Consider the following 17,270-nt stretch of genomic DNA (forward strand, 5'->3'; position numbering starts at 1 on the left):
GCAGTGCCATGAGGATGCAGTTTATCACGAGAAATATTTTAACAGTTAGGGGACTGGGAGAAGTGGGGTGTGCCGGCCAAGCACACTGGCATTTTATAGGGGTGTTAGGACCAATGCCACCCGCACTGGAATGCTGGGAGCACTCAGGAAAAGTCAGAAAGAGAATTCTATTCTATAATTTGGGCCTGAGGAGGAGATGCAGACCAGTCACCTTACATGACTTAGTTAGGGCATCCTGTGATATTTCAAGGGTGTGTAGGTCCTGAGCCCCAAATCTGGCCCCTTCATTCTACCCAGTATCCACAATGCTGCCAAAGCAAACTTAAAAAATGAAAATCTGTGCTCTCAGGGGAGGAGATATATAATAAAATACAATAGAGGACTTGTTTGTGTGGTAGTGTAGTGACAGTAAATGGGATACTGAGCTGGGCTGGATTGGACACCTGTTTGCTCTTCTTAGATTGGATTCCTGTTCCATCATTTGTAGCGTATTAAATCCATTTTCTCCTTTCCCCTTCTCCAGGGTAACCAGGAGCCAACAGCCACTCCTGATGCAATGGTCCAGCCATTCACCACAATCCCGTTCCCACCACCCCCACAGAATGGGATCCCCACAGAGTATGGGGTGCCACACACTCAGGACTATGCAGGCCAGACCAGCGAGCACAATCTGACACTCTACGGAAGTACGCAGGCGCATGGAGAGCAGAGCACGAATACGCCCAGCACGCAGAATGGATCTCTTACGGTATGCACGGCTAGTTGCAGAGGGGGAAAACCAATACAGTGCCATTCATACAGTGCTTTTCCTGAAACTGTTTTAGGTTAGATTACCTGATAGCTCTCTTCCATCCCTAATGTCTCATAAGTGCATAGGTAATGTTGCTCTTATATCAGAGGTGGGCCGCTTGTACCCCAAAAGTGAGAGAATTATGAAAGCCCAGTGGCTTTCACATCCCAGTGCAATGCTCCTACCCTCCCCCTCGGATATACTCTCTTGATAAATTTGTGTTTGTGAAGAGAGAACTATCCCCTCTGTCACAACAAAGAGTAGCAATAGTTTGCGGTGGCTTTCTTAAATGTTGTGACTGAAGTGTAGCCTAGAACAGCCATTTAGGGATGTCCAGGCTTTACAAAGGTGTTAACTACTTTGAGTTAATTGGCAATCAAATTAAAAAAAAAAAAAGTGAAAACAAGCCCTAAAAGGCTGAAATTATAGATAGGATTAGAATTAGTTAGATACAGATGAATTATCCCAGTTGAGTGGGGAGACAATTTGGCTTTTTGAAGATGGCCGTGTGTGTGGAGGGTGCCGGGGGGCAGACCTAGGCAAGAGACAACCTTTGGCTGCTATGCAGCCATTTACTAAACAAAGACTTTCACCTTCTTCCTTGTTCATTTTCATCTTCCCATAGCCTGGAACTGGACAACATGCTGGCAGCTTATCCCAGGGAAAGCTTTATCCACCCCTTAAGCCACTTGTTAAGATTTAACTTCCTAATAAAGAGCCTTATGGTGAGAACCTTCAGTGCAAAGGGATGGATTTAATCTGCTAATGCTTTCAGTTTTCCTTGTAGTTAGGTGCTTGGCTGCTAGAGATTATTTTTTTTCCCTATAAGTACGGAGTGAATTTAGTGCCAGTGATTGGAAGGACCGATATAGTGCCAGCTCAAGTGTGTATGGATGCACAGCATGTAGCATCCTTCTCTCTGTGATGGGCCATGGCTGCACTGTTGACAGCACTGGTCTTGACCTTGAGAGATGCTTCGAGCTATGGTGTTCACAAGATGAATGGATTCTCTCTCACAACTGTACAGAAGGAAAGGGTATAAGCCCGGTAAAGTACATTGACCATGCTTTCAGTTCACTTCAAACACCTTACTAAGCCACAGGGCAATGCAATCCTAGTCAATGACAGATCATGACTGGAAATGGAACCGAAGGCTGATGCAAGGCAAGTGCAGAGCCATATAAGTAATCTTTATGACACTTAGCTGTCCCATGTCCCACCCACCCAGTGAACACAACACAGGAACTGGAATTTTAGTTTCCTGCCTGGCAATGCAAAGCAATACTAAGTGCTACCAGCTCAGGATGGAGTTGGACGTTGGGAATGCAACCTAGATCTCCTGCATGGTAATGCAGAGTGCTTCCTGGCTTGTCTGCTTTTTCCATGCGTTTATGTTGTTCCTATCTTTGTCCAGACATTAAGAATGGTTTTTTTAAATGGAAATGAATAATGTGAGCCTTGACCCTGGACGCAAGCTGCTGCCAACCCTCCTGTTCCTCTTCCATATTAGGAACCATCTCCACTGCATTGCAGGGAAGAGCTCTGTGTTTCATCGACTAATACAAGCTCCAGAGAGCCAAAAGAACGAGAATAGGAGTCTGCATATGTGCTCTGGCAGGGTGAGGCAGTGGTACTTAGTAGTCTATGAGGAGAGAATAGAAGCTTGTGTGGGAGGGAGTGTGTTGTTGGATGCCTGCCATGAGAGGGAGAATTGTTGTCAGGAATCTGTGGAGGGAGTGTAACTGGGAGAGGTTAGGTGATAGGTTGGCTAGCATGTAACTTTTGTACCAACTACTGGGAACAGTAGGCATGTCTGCTCTAACCATTTAACATAGTTAAAGGTGCGCAAGTGAACACTGCAAAGTAGAGTGCACAGAACTGGAGCTGGCCAGGAAGGGGTAAAGGTAACCACCTTCAAGAAAACACATGAACACATTAGTGGTGGCAGTTTTTTAACCTGAAAGGATTCCAGTTGGTGGTAAGCCACTGTTTTTTTCATGGAAATCCAACGGGAGTGGACAAAGTTGCTGAGGGCTTTCCCAACCTATGTCTTGCATGCTTTGGGCCTTGAATCTTTCTGCACTTATCCCTTTCTATTCCTAGGGTTACCATATTTTGTGCCTCCTAATGGAGGACACTCCCGGGGGGCCCGGCCCCGCCCCCAGCCCCACCCACGCCCCCGCCCCAACTCCGCCCCCTCCCAAAGTCTCCGCCCCCTCCCCTGCTTGAAGCCTGAAGCAGGTAAGGTAAGGTAAGGGGGGGAGGGAGGGAGGGAGAAGGAGGCGAGGCGCGGCGCGGCCCAGGCTGGCCCCCGGCGGCTCCAGCCTGGGTCGGCTCGGGCCCTGGCCGACCACCCCCGGCGCACCCCCCGGCTCCCAGCCCCGCGGCCCGGCTCCCCGACCCCGGCCCGGCTCCCAGCCCCGGCCCGGCTCCCCGACCCCGGCCCGGCTCCCGGCTCCCCGACCCCGGCCCGGCTCCCGGCTCCCAGCCCCGCGGCCCGGCTCCCAGCCCCGCGGCCCGGCTCCCGGCTCCCCGACCCCGGCCCGGCTCCCGGCTCCCCGACCCCGGCCCGGCTCCCAGCCCCGCGGGCCCGGCTCGGCTCCCAGCCCCGCGGGCCTGGCCCCGTGGGCCCGGACCGGCCCGGCACTGCGACCCTGGCCCGGCCTGGCCCCCGGCCGGGCACCATGCCCCCGGCCCCGCACAAAGAGGCCCCGGCCGAGCCTCCCGATTTTCCCGGACATGCCCGGCTTTGGGGGATTTCCCCCCGGACGGGGATTTGAGCCCCCAAAAGCCGGACATGTCCGGGAAAATCCGGACGTATGGTAACCCTACTATTCCTCTAGTGGAATCTTAGTGTATGAAGCTCTTTTGATTCCGTGGAATATAGGCTCTGGGGTGTATTTGCTTTTAGCTTTATTCTGGGGTGTATTTGCTTTTAGCTTTATTCTTTGCTCAACACATTGAGGAGTCATGTGGGGACTAAGCGAAACTAACTGTATTGTGTTGGAAGTAGGAGGCTTAGTTACTCAGGCCAAAGGTGGGTGTTAGAATACAACACACCAGGTAGATGATGCTACCTTTCCGAACACACCCATAACTCACAGGCATTGTCCATCACATATGCCAGTTATTATGTACATACTTGTGTGTGTTTGTTGCATGTGTGCACTCATCTGTCACACACAAGTTCTCCCTCTTTCTCATCCTGTCTTCTGGCCCATGAGACTGTACTAACCTAATATTGTATAAAGTTGTCTTATGGCCTCTAATGCGCTCCTCTTGCTACAGCAGTCAACAAGAGCAGCTGCCCTCACATGTGTGCAAGTGAGATCCCAGACCCAACAGGCCCGCAGATTCCCCTGCTGTTGTGATCTTAAGCCTGGACTCCCAGGGGCATTTCAGGAATTCCTTTAACCAGAGAAAAGAGACCTTTCCCTGCTTTTAAGATCAGAGTTTGTGCTGATGTCCATTTGGTGCAGTACACAGTCAGTTAGCAAAAAGGGGATGGGAGGAAGAGTTTAGAATTCCCGCTTTTCAGCCTGGCAGAGGCTGGGTCATTGCAGAAATGTTAAACTGAGAAGACAGGGTATCATTTTTGAATTGGTTTTGGGTTGGTTACATCTGACATAACAAGCCTGTGCGACAGTGTAATGAGTTCATCCAGTTTCTTTTCTTATGAGCTAGTCAGGCTCTGGCACACAAGCCAGACAGGCTGATGTGAGGAGACTGACAGTGGCAAAGTGAGTTAATTAACACAGTCTGGAGGCCTGAGTTCAAATGTCAGCTCTGGTCACAAATTAAATAAACTTTGGGAGTCAAGGTCCACTCCATACTGGCCATTTCTCTACATCAGGGGTAATCAGTTATTTTCTGTCAAGGTCCCAATTTCTTGGACAGGGTATAGTCAAGGTCCAGACTCTGGGGGGGGGGGGAAGAGGGAGGGGAAGTAAATAAAAATATTTGGGGTCCTTTTAAAAGCATCTGGCGGTTCAGATTTGGCCCGTGGTCCCCCTACTGACTACTCCTGCTCTACATTGTAAAACCAGTGCACATTCTAGCGTGAGTGTGTTGTCAGCCAAGGAGAAACCTGGGAGTGAAATAATGTTTATGCTATAGGTCAGGATTGAGAAGCACAGAAATGGAACTGCGAATGGAGGAACTTGCACATTAATTGCTCATATTATGCTTGAGTTTAATTTGTGGTATTGGCCCCTCACTTATTGAGGATCAGACCTCATGTGCTGGGCTGTGTTTCCTGCCTGGTACTTGGGGTTATGAGTCTATTTCCAAAGCATCTGGCCTTTCTTCCCACACTGTGCCCAAAGCACAGTTGAGAGAGCTGGATCAAAAATTGACAGGGACATCAGTTCAAACTTGGCTTAACAAAACAACCTACAGCGGAAGAGTCTGTTTCCCTGACTGATACCTTGCATCTTAGTTTGTCACTGCTATGACTCTTGAGTTTTTATCAGATTACAGAGGTAGACATAAAACAGCCTGAGGACTCTCAATCTGAGACAGCCCAAGGTGGAAAGACTTATTTAGAGGAATGATTGACCATCTAGTGAACTAAAATGGCTTTCCTGAGAGTAGAAAACAAGATGATTTCCCTATAAGGTGAATAAAACTGATGAAAGAAGCCAGTTGAATAGTGGGAAGAAGCTGTGTGTGTGTGTGTGTGTGTGTGTGTCTATATCTAGAAGGATAACTGTATAGACATAGACGTATGTAAATTACTTTATATGAAAGTTCCTGATGCAGCCTCATAGATGGCAGATGTTAAGAGCTTGCCTTTTGCATTATGTCATGAACCGGTACAATACAAAATCTAATTGCAGAGAGCAGTGTCTGAGATAAGTCTCTGACGTACTGTCACTTAAACACATTTAGTAAATGCAGCACATCTTCCAAAGGAATACAGATGTACTTTTTTATTAGAGAATGAAGAATCACATTCACGGTGGGATCCATGTACCGTGGTCAATGTGACTGGTGAGATAGGGACTAGACTTTCAGATTTCTGGGTGTCTTACATGCATCTAAACGTATGTTTTTGAATGCGCAAGGTTTTCCTAGGACAGGGTATTCCCAAACTTTTTTTTTTAATAGCATGAACCGTGTCTTAACAGAAGGATTGTCCCATGGATATCTCCTCTCCCACAAATAATGTAAAATCCCTATGGTAACTACAGCAATTGTGTACCTAGGAAATTTAATATTAAGGAAGTATGTAATGTTTACATTTAGCTGTCTCTTAATGCAGTTTAACAGGCGAAGGAGGGGCCATCACTATGTGACCGACCAGCTCTCTGTGGACCACTCCATGGTCCACAGTTTGGAAACCACTGGCTTGGGGTAACTAAATATGAAATTTGGAACTTGAGAGCATGGTCTGACCATGAAGCAGATTAGTTCAGTTTTTCACACTTACAAACCACTGTTTAATGTCTAAGCAGGGCAGCTGTTCACCACCACCTTCTCTGGCTTGTGTGCCAAAACCTTCCTATTTGATAAAAGATGAATTTGGTTCCAAGAGACTTTCATGAAGGTTCTGGCTTAGTGGCCATCAAAACAATCCTGTCTGGACACTGCATGTCACCATTGCATAGAAGAACATTTAATACATTCAGAGATTCCAAGGTCAGAAAGGACTCTTTATAATCCTCTGGTCTGGCCTCCTGTATAACACAGGCCATAGAATTTCCCAAAATAATTCCTTTCTTATTATATTCCTAGCATGTTCTGAGTTGCATTTAAACTTCCATATTGCCATCTCTGGAAATTGGGCTCCGTATTTTTAAGGTAAATAATACAAATGGAAATGGATTTGTTAATTTTAAAAATGAAATTTAGTGCTGTTGAAAAGTGCCGATTGATACTGGAAGTCCTCTCTCTTCAGAAGAGGTACAGCATGGGCAATGACCATTCAAGTTCCCACACTCACTGCCCATGACAGTGTACTTCAACCTTAACTTGGAGGAACAACCTGTAGGAGTGAGGGGGATTCAGTGTCCATGGCCCTTTAAGTCCTTACTCTGAACCTCTATTTAAACTGCTTCCTAGGGTGTCTGTTATGATGGTAGCTTTTGTCATGTGAACATTTACCTATTGGAAGCTGGACTGAGACCCCTCCACCCCCACCCCAAGTTTCCAAAAAACTCAACAAGCAACTTTCCATTTCTGTAGCCACATAGCCATCAAATAGTCGTGAATCTCAGTCACTGCCTTCAGTCATTCCATAGCTGGTGAGCTAACCAGTTTCCTGATCTGTGGCCCAACTATAACTAGTGGACTCAAAAAATGCTATAGCTCAACCCCAAAGCTCATAAGCCAATCTAGTTCCCCTCTGAATACAGGCATTAATAGTTTACATTTCTCTGTCCGTTTTGTAAATAAACTGTACCCACAGTCTACCCTTGTTCTTGGGCTACACAAGATTCTGGATCTTCTATTTCCAAACATTTTATTTCCATAACTTGCATCTGAAAAAGCAAGTGAGGGAGAGAAACAAACTGTACTTTGTATTTATAGTCTCTGTGCTGGCTGATACCTTTGCTGTTGTCTGTCTCCCTTTGTCTATTCACCCTATGTCTGCTCACCCAGGCAGATAAATATTCACTGTTGGCTCAAGCAGTATAGATCCCCTGCTTCTCCGAAATCTTAACTGAGACCCTAACTTGAGCATGCAGTCTGTGGAACTGGCTGCTTCAGAACAGTTTGGGCCCATAAGCATAGTGCCAGGTGACATTACCACCAATGTATGCAGAGTTGTTGTACTTATGGTGGTCCCAGAATATTAGAGAGACAAGATGAGGGAGAGAATATTTTTTTATTGGACCAACTTTTGTTGGTGAGAGAGACCAGCTTTCAAGCTTACACAAAGCTCAGACCTGAAGAAGAATCAAAAAAGGATCATCACCTTCTCTCTCTAATTACCATCAATGTAAATTACACAGACTAATGTGAGAATGCAGGATGGGATTAAAAGCATTTTAAAATCCAGAATCTCTGCCACAGCAAAGTCTCCTTGTTATTGCCTCCTTGCTGGCAGTTGAGATTTAAGGAACATGAAGAGACTCTGCACCCCACTGTGCTGAACTGACAACAGGTTGTAGTAAGTATCTCGGACTTGCGGAGGGAGAAGTCCAGTTCCCCACTGTCAGATGTTGCTATCAGGCCAGAATGAAGTAACTGAGAGTTAGTGTGAGGAGGAGAGATTTGGTTTGTGAAGTGTGTATTTTTTATTATGCAACTCAGGGCAACTTTCTGCCACCAGTCTCCATAAAATACTGCCTCTAAACAAGCTCCAGGCCTTTCCCTTTCATCTCCCGATGAATTAAGTCAACAAATGACCAAAAACAAGACCTTAGGAAGCCATTTCTTCTGTTTGTATTTGCAGCTGAATATATTGCAATACACAAACGTATCAAGCCAGTCTCATGCTGGCTGAAAGACTGAACCTCACTTTAGGGTCACAGGCATTAGAAATGGGAAAGAACCATTAGACTGCTGAACCAATCCCCTTGCAAGTGCAGTTTATAGCTTTCAGAGAGGGAACACATCTGACATTAGCAGGAAACTCTTGAATTCATGTAGAAGAATGTACCCTTCCGCATTGGTGTTACCTGTCTCTGAGCTTGGGAGTCTTATCGTAGTCAAGGTGAGGTTTGACAGACGACCTCTTGTCTTCCCTGTTTGAAGCCTTATCTCATTGTACAAAGCTAGCATGCTGTAAAATATTGTCTCTTGTATGGCAGCAGCACGTTGCCATATGCAGGCACAGCTGTGAGGGATTTTTGAACAGGCCGCTGTATGACATAGTACAGGCTTAGTAAGACATGAGTTCCTGCCTCTAAGAGTTTTTACATTCTCCTTGTTCCACTAGTTCACAGCCTCCTGGTTTCCATGCCTATTGAAGCAACAGACCTATTCCTTGGCGGATAACATCAGAAACTGTTCAGAGTCCTTAAACTTGTGCTGACATACCTCACTTCATAGAGTCTACATTTGTCATGCTTGGGAGGGATGGACAGAGGGTGCATACCTATCTGGTGGGGCATGTGTCTACTTGCAACTTTTACCATCTGTTGCAGGAAGCACAGGGCTTGGAAATTTGCATTAATATGCATAAAACCTGACTGAAGAGAGATTCCCTTCAAAACTCAGTAGCACTGGGGGAGTTAATGATTTCTGGGGGTTGTTTTGGAACACTAATTTCTAGGCACTGTTTGCACTGGTGATGGATGAGCCGCCATGTGTTCTGTCCTTTTCCTTGGACAGATTTGCCCCCGGGAGCAGAGGATTCTGATGGAGTCATAAAAATAAAACCGCCAAATAGCATGGTGTGATTTAATCACAAGCTGACTGCATTGATTCTTCCCCTAGGGTGCACCACGCATGTGTTTGGAGATGCATTTTGTCACGGGGTGAGGGGAGGGAAAGGCATCTGGAAGTGGTACATTTTAGATATGGTATCTGTCAGGATGTTGTCTGTGTCTGATATTTGGGGGTGGGTAAACCATTGCTGATTGTAAATGGTATACTCTGTCCAGTGTGTGGTGGGCTCATATCACTCTGCTGTCCCCTTCACCGCAACTTGTGAATAGAAATGCTTGCATAGCCATGCCATTCCACTCTCCCCCTCACTGCTAGTTTATAGCAAATGGATCACATTCATTTGTACTGCCTGCATCGCTTAAGTGAAGTGAAATGGAAAGCTGCCGTTGCTTTGATCAGCATGCCGAGGCCACAGTGTTCACTGTTAACATGCTATTGTCGGTCCTGTATAACTCGTGTGTGTGTCCAAGAGAGAGGCTTCTGGCTGAGAGAATTTCAGTGCTACTGCTGCCCATTTTGTATAGCAATGGAGAGATGCCCCTTTTCAGGTCTTTGGGACTATGTCTATACAGCAAAGAAAAATCCACGGCTGGCCCATACCAGCTGACTGGGGCTGAGGGGCTGTTTCATTGCTGTGTAGGCTTCTGGGCCCAGGCTCTGGGACTCTCCCACCTTTCAGGGTCCTAGAGCCTGGGCTCCAGCCCAAGCCTGGAAGTCTACACAGCAATGAAAGAGCCCCACAGCCCGAGCCCCGTGAACCCAAGTCGGCTGGCACAGGCCAGCCATGGGTTTTTCTTTGCTCTATAGACATATCCTGGGAGGCTTCCAAGTCTTTGCTGCACAATGTTCAGGACACACTGGGTAAGTTCAGCCAATGGTGGAGGAGCCCAGTCTTTGGTTAAGTCCCCGGGAAGTATTTCTTTGCACATTTGATAGACAAAATGGATGTCCAGCAGCAGTAAAACACTTGATTGTTTTAAGCTGTTAAGGCCTGGATGTGTCTTTGCAAGTGTTTAAAACAGGCTGAATCTAGTCTTTGCTTGCCCTTTGAGTTCCCACACAATAGGTTTTCACTATTGCTGTGGGTGAAGGGGAGAAGTAAGTCCACACCATGTGAGAGAGTGAAGCAGGGCTTAAGAAATTTACTAGACATCCAGCCAAAGCATTAAACCTTCATCTGAGACAGGTGACAAAAGAAGGGGTGAATAGGCGCTCTGGTGATTATCCTGGCATACCATTTACAGCTGCTGGAAAGGGACACAGCAATAAAACTGATCAGATTATTATCAGTTTCACTGTTCTGCTGGCAAGCATGAGTCAGTGAGTGCATTTTTCATGTCTCAGAGTAAGGGATGGGTTTCCCCATGCTGGGGTTAACAAAGTCTTGACACAGCTTGTGGAATCTCCTGGAGGAGAGATTCAAATGGAGATTAAATAAATCTGGCTGTTTCAATTTCAGTGTTAAAACCTCCTACCAAGACATCTTCATTTGTGCCTCGATATCATCTATGATGCAAAACAGGTTTAGGGGCAGCACGTACATTCTGGCTGCAAAGCCCAAATAGGAGTGTGGCTCGTTGCGTTTTGGCAGAACCTAAAAATGGCGATATTTGTTTATTTAATTTCTTGAAGTAGATTTAAAATTAACTGAAATAAATTAAACATAAGAATGCATAGCCATTGCCCCTGGGCTGAACCATTTTAGTATAGGTCATATTTGGAGGTGGTACTTCTCTGAATGGAACACCGCAAAACAGATGCAGTTTTGCCTGGGGGTGCATTGCTGACATCAGTCTGTTGGAAAGCTGCACCTCAGTCGTGGGATTTTGATTATTACATCAACATGCTGCTATAAGAGATTAGAATAATAATATTACTTGCTAACGTGGAGACAAAAAAGAAGACCCACCTCTTCACTGTAGCTTTCCCATGGTAACAAAGGAAGAAAAGCCAAGGGAAAGAGAGGAGAAACTACTTTAAAAAAAGAAACCTACTAAGATAAAAGATTATATTGGGGGAGGAGGGGAGAGAAAGACGACCAAGATCCTCTTACTATTTGCTCATGGAAAGGAGGGAGAAATAAAAGATCAGTTGGTTGCTGGGTTTATCATACTTACTGTGTCACAGTTACAAGTGTAGTGTAAATCCATAGGCAGAGACATAAGGGGTGGTGGTTGGAATTTGTATGATTTTTCTTCACTTCTCTTTTTGTCACTGTTTGATTTCAGCAGACAGAAGGAGGGGCACAGACAGATGGACAGCAGTCACAGACACAAAGCAGTGAGAATACCGAGAGCAAGTCAACTCCAAAGCGGCTTCATGTCTCTAACATTCCCTTCCGCTTCCGGGATCCAGACCTCCGGCAGATGTTTGGGGTAAGTTACTGAAGCCCTTAAGGAACAATAGACTCTACTTCACTACAAGTACAGTACATGGTGACACTGATGGTGTGTCCATGATAAGAAAAAAGGTGTTTTACTATGTATTAGTTAATGTGGTAAAATCCCAATGTGAACAGGGCAATTTGTATTTTTCACATATTAGCAGGGCGAGGTAAGCACTAGGTAGGGTTTACCTCTACTTGCTGTCACTTGCCCTTTCTGCAGGGCGAGGTAAGCACTAGGTAGGGTTTACCTCTACTTGCTGTCACTTGCCCTTTCTGCACTAAGATTTTATCATGTGTTAGCAAACAATTGATAAAATTCTGCCCTGTTGCCTAGCGAAAATAAGGCTTCATAGCTAAGGTTGATTTAGTGTTCCCATTCTAAAGCGTTGTTTTTCAATTGCTTACAAACTTCATGAAACATTTAAGGCCCTCCTTATGATCGACTTCTGGGATCTTATGAAGAGATTCCTGTGAAGAAATTGGCCAAATAATATTTGAGGAGCCATTGGGGAGGGGATAGTATTTTAAAAAGTATATAACATACACATTGTGTGTAGTTTGACTGTATCTTTTAGCCTGCTCCCCTCTCCACCCAGCCTTCGTACATTACCTACTTCTTAGATTGTAAGCTCTTTGGAGCAGAGACTGTCTTCATATGTATGGCCAGGGACTAGACCACCATGGACACACAAAAATTCAAAGGATGATACAAGGCTTTGCAAGAGCTATGCTTCAAGTGAAGGGTCTAAACAATCCACAGGAACCTTTGGCTTGTTGGCTGCTCATCCTGTGTGGCTGACAGTGCACTAGTGCTGTCTGCAAATAGTTCTGTGTAATTCAGTTTTTTGTTTTTCTTTTAACAAAATCTAGGGAATTTTATTTAATAAAACAAAATAAAACTTTGTTGCATACTAAGGCTGCAGACTGAAGAACTCAAGTCAGGAAATACAATGTTAAGGTTGCTCATGCAACTTTAATAGTTGTTCCCTGAATGTTGTGTTAAATCATTTCTAACTGCACCATCGACTACTACTGGTTCTGCAGGACTCTTGCTTCAGTCATTGTACAGCTTGAACAGTATTCAGTAAATGAGGCAGGTGTCCTATGAAACCATACCTAATTCACATCAGCAAACTATCTCGATGCTAAGGAAAGATCAGAAGAATAGTAAGAGGTCAATTTGGCTCCATCAGGAGTTCTTTAATGACCTGAAAATCAAAAATGAATTCTACAAAAAGTGGAAATAATGACAAATTGCTAAGGAGAAGTATAAAAGAATGGCACGAGCATGTCGGCACAAAACAGAAAGGCTAAGGCACTTAGCCTTTGAGTTATACCCAGCAAGGGACATAAAAGGCAACAAGGAGAAGTTTTTTGAACACATTAGGAGCAAGAGAAAGACAAAGAAAAGTGTAGGCCCACTACTTAGTGGGGAAGTAACACTAATAACTGATGACATCAAGAAAGCTGAGGTATTTAATGCCTGATTTGCTTCAGTCTTCACTAAAACAATAATGGTGACCAGATACTCAACACAATTAATATTAACAAGGGGGAAGGAGAAGGAATGTTACCCAAAATAGGAAAAGAACAGGTTAAAGACTAGTTAGATACGTTTGATGTTTTCAAGTTGGATGGTCCTGCTGAAATTGATCCTAGGGAACTTAAGGAACTAGATGAAGTAATCTTGGAACTATTAACAATTATCTTTGAGAACTCTTGGAGGACAGGTGAAGTCCCAGAAGACTGGAGAAGGGCAAATATAGTATCCCTTTTTAAAAATGGGAACAAAGAGGACCCAAGGTCTTATAGACCAGTCAACCTAACTTTGATACCTGGAAAGATACTGGAAACAAATAATTAAACAATCAATTTGTAAGCATCTGGAGGATAATAGGGTGGTTCTTCAAGTAGATGTGGCCTTGTATTCCATGTAGGCATGTGCATGCTCAGTGCACTGAAGCCGGAGAACTTTGCCTAGCAGCACCTGCAGGGGCGGTGCTTGTGCCCTGTGGCCCTAGCCTCTACCTGGCTAAATAAGGGCGGCATGCCCCAACCCACCTCAGTTCCTTCTCCCCACCCGTGGCTAGAGTCAGAGCTATGTGTGGTGTTTTACCTTATGTTTTCAGTGTCAATTTTCTGAGTTTTTCCTCTAGAATAGTAGTTAATAGTCCCTTAGGTTTAGTTTAGTGTTAGTAAAGCATTAGAGTAGTTGGTTTCCCTGTGGGAGGCCCCTCCTTAATAGTGATCCCCACATGAAGTGCTTGTATCTCGGTGAGAAATGGTGCTCCATCTGTAAATCATTCAAAAAGAGGATTCAGGTAGCAAGAGACTTACAGCCAAAGCAGCACCTTCTGGAGCAGACCATCAGGTCACTTCAGCATCAAGGCCCTTATCTTACAAGTGGTTGCCTTCAGAACCAGCAAGCAATGCTGTTCCATGTTCGGACTCTGGTGTTTCGTCCAAGAGAAAGAGGAGTTGTTATTCCTTCAGTGCAGCGAGAAAGACATCCGATAAGACTAATCGGAACCATTTCAGGCTCGGGAGACTGTTCTGCTTCTTCTAAGAGGAGTGCTGACCAGCATCACACTCCTTCTGGCATATGGGGTGGAGCAGGTTGTCTAACCAGTCCCTGGTACTGCACCGAGATTAGCGAGAGCCGGTACCGTTTACTCCCTGGTTCCAGCCACGGGGCATCTGTTGAATCTGGTACTGATGATGTTGGCACCAGTGTTAACTGTCTCCACACCAGGCATCAGACCTGCTTTGCTGCTCAGTCCCTGACTCTTCACTACTTCAGGAGTTTTCCAGTGCCATAGCTTCTTCTCCTTTGTTCTCCATTACGTCTTTGGCACCTTCTGGCTATGTTGCAAAGCTGCTGGGTTCGTTATCACGGCAGCATGCACTGCCCATGTCCCAAACTGTGGAGTTGAGGCTGATGCTGGGCCCAACATCAAAGGCCCCCTTGATGCTGGTGTGTCCTTTGGCACTGTCATTGCACTTTTAGGGGGTCCCATTGTTGAGTTTGGTACCACTCTGGGCCTTGGTGTTGGTGCCTCTCCCAGTACTGAGTGGGAGTGTGTGTCGCTCAATACCATCGATTCCCCATTCCTCTTCAGCAGCGATGCTGGCCCCCAGGTTGGGCTTCGGATGAGTCCAATCATTTGTTCGCCCCATTGGGGCTAGCTCCCCTGTTCTCACTGCAGAGTCTTCGGGACTCCTCGAGGTCCAGATTGGGGTTGTCTCGGTGAGGGTTGTTGTCTGATAGAACATCAGATATGTGAGGTCACCCTAGCAACCACTCTTCCTGTGTTAAATCACAATGATTGGCTTGCTGCCCTGGACCTTCAGGATGTTTATTTCCATATGTAGAAATTCTTCCGAGCCACAGTAGGTTTCTCAGGTTTGTCATGGTAGACCAGCACTATCAGTACACCGTGCTTCCTTTCATCTGTCCTCTGCTTCCTGGGTTTTTACCAAGTGCACAATTGTGGTGAGAAGTACTTCAGGAAGAGGGGAATTTATAGCTGCTTTTATCTGTACGCTTTGGTACTGAGGGGCAAGTCAAGAGACAAAATCCTCTCACCTTCAGTTCACGCTACGCTTACTTGGTCATCTAGGTCTCATCCAAAACAGTGGTAAGTCAACATTGTTTCAGACTTACAAGAATTGAGTTTTTTGGGGCCCCGCTAGACTCTGAGTTTGAGACTGTTTCTACCAACCGACTGGTTCCACATGATTCACCATCTTTGTCTGGAATTGCAGTTTCAATCCTCAACCACAGCTTGAGTATGCCTGAGGTTTCTAGGCCATATGCTGCAAGCACATAGGTAGTCCAATTTGCCAGGTAGTGCCTTCATTCTTTTTAGATGTGGCTGAAGTTGGTGTATCACTCAAACTGTCATCTCTTGGACAGACTAGTTCAACGTCCTCTGCCAATCCTGGACTCTTTCCAGTGGTGTATGGCAAGGGGTTCTCAACCTTTTTCTTTCTGAGGCCCCCCAACATGCTATAAAAATTCCACGGTCCACCTGTGCCACAATAATTGGTTTTCTGCATATAAAAGCCAGGGCCGGCATTAGGGGGTATCAAGCAGGGCAACTGCCTGGGGCCTCATGCCACAGGGGCCCCCGTGAAGCTAAGTTACTCAGGCTTTGGCTTCAGCCCCAGGTGGTGGGGCTCAGGGCCCTGGACTTCAGCCCCCTGCGGTGGGGCTTTGGCTTTCTGCCCTGGGCTCCAGCGAGTCTAATGCTGGCCCTGCTTGGATGACTCTCTGGGCGTTCCTTTCTCTCTCTTCTCACCAACCAGGTCTCTTGTCATTGTTGCCTCCTTAATAGATTGGGGAACACATCTGGGGTCACTGAAAGTTCAAGGACTGTGGTCAGAGGAGGAAGCATCTCTGCATATCAATGTCCTGGAGCTTCATGCCATCTACAGTGGCTGTCAGGTACTTCAAGATCACATCAGGGACTTGGTAGTGCACATCCTTACCAACAATACCACCACAATGTATTACTGTATGTGAACAGACATGGAGGAGCACACTCCAACGTGATGTGTCAAGAGGCGATCAGGCTCTGGCAGTTTTGTATCAGGGAAAACATTACCCCTGTGGCCGATCGCTTATGTGGGATCCAGAATCACCTGACGGATCATCTCAACAGAAATTTCTCCCTGAATCACAAATGGACCCTGAAGCCCAGAGTTTTATGGTCAATCTTTACATTTTGGGGTATCCCAACTGTCGATCTGTTCGCCATGAAAGACAACAAGAAATGCCAGCTGTTTTGCTCCTGAGGGGGTCTCTGTCCAGGCTCCTTGACCTTTCTGCGTGGGCTGGGAATTGTCATCCCTGTGTGGTTTTCCTTCAATTCCAGTCATCCCTCAGATCATTCTTAAGCTGAAATTGGACTCTGCCAATCTTATTTTTATTGCTCTAGCATGGCTAAGACAGTGTTGTTTCTCCAATCTCCTTGCATTATTGTTATGGCTTCCCATATCCTTTCCTCTTCATCTTGATCTCGTGTCTCAGCATCATGGTCAGGTTTTGCATCCAGCACTCATCTTATCTTACAGCATGGATGCTGCAACTAGATGAGGAGGAGGAAAGATGTTCGGAGATAGTCCAGCAAGTTTTGCTCAATAGTAGAAAGCTGGCCACCAAAGTGGCCTATTTGGCCAAGTGAAAGTGGATCTCAGTGTGGTTGTTAGCCTGAGGAGTTCAATCAATGATGGCTTGTATCCAGGACCTGTTGTTACACCTTCAGTCTTCTGGTCTTGCACTTAGTTCTTTGAGAGTGCATCTGGCGGCAATTTCAGCGTGCCATCCATCCACCCATCCTTCGGAAGTTGATGTTTTCAAACTCCATGGTGTTGAGGTTCTTGAAAAAGTGTCACTCATCTCCACCCACCAGATAAAGAGCTGATTCCTTTGTGGGATCTTAATGCTCTCTTAGTAGCTCTTTTGGGACTTCCATTTGAGCCTCTGGCAACTTCTTTCTCCCTTCTATGTCAGAAAATCACTTTCCTTGTAGCGATAACATCTACAAGGAGAGAGTTGCAAGCTTTGATGGTAGAGCCTGCTTACACGCAATTTTCCAAAGATAAAGTGATCTGTTATTGCACCCTAAGTTTTTTCCTAATGTGGTTTCTCAGTCTGATTTGAACCAAGTTATAGATCTGCTAGTGTTCTTCCCTAGTTGCATTCAACCCCAGAGGAGCAGCGTCATCACACGTTGGAAGTCAGGTGACGTTTTG

At 45.8% G+C, this 17,270-nt stretch overlaps 1 protein-coding gene across 20 annotated transcripts in view; it reads left to right on the forward strand.

Annotated features, from left to right (window-relative positions):
• The window catches only part of RBFOX2 (RNA binding fox-1 homolog 2), a 252,347-nt gene that overhangs the window by 180,961 nt on the left and 54,116 nt on the right, over positions 1-17,270 (forward strand). For 15 of the 20 annotated variants that reach the window (XM_054032407.1, XM_054032330.1, XM_054032417.1 and 12 more), the window contains 2 exons: positions 524-748; positions 11,356-11,502. In XM_054032407.1, coding sequence (XP_053888382.1) covers positions 524-748; positions 11,356-11,502 — 372 coding nt within the window. The remainder of the gene's footprint in view (positions 1-523; positions 749-11,355; positions 11,503-17,270) is intronic. The other 5 variants (XM_054032385.1, XM_054032366.1, XM_054032297.1 and 2 more) reach the window with 1 other exon arrangement.

Source organism: Malaclemys terrapin, chromosome 1 (genome assembly GCF_027887155.1).
Source record: "Malaclemys terrapin pileata isolate rMalTer1 chromosome 1, rMalTer1.hap1, whole genome shotgun sequence".
Lineage (NCBI taxonomy): Eukaryota > Metazoa > Chordata > Testudines > Emydidae > Malaclemys > Malaclemys terrapin.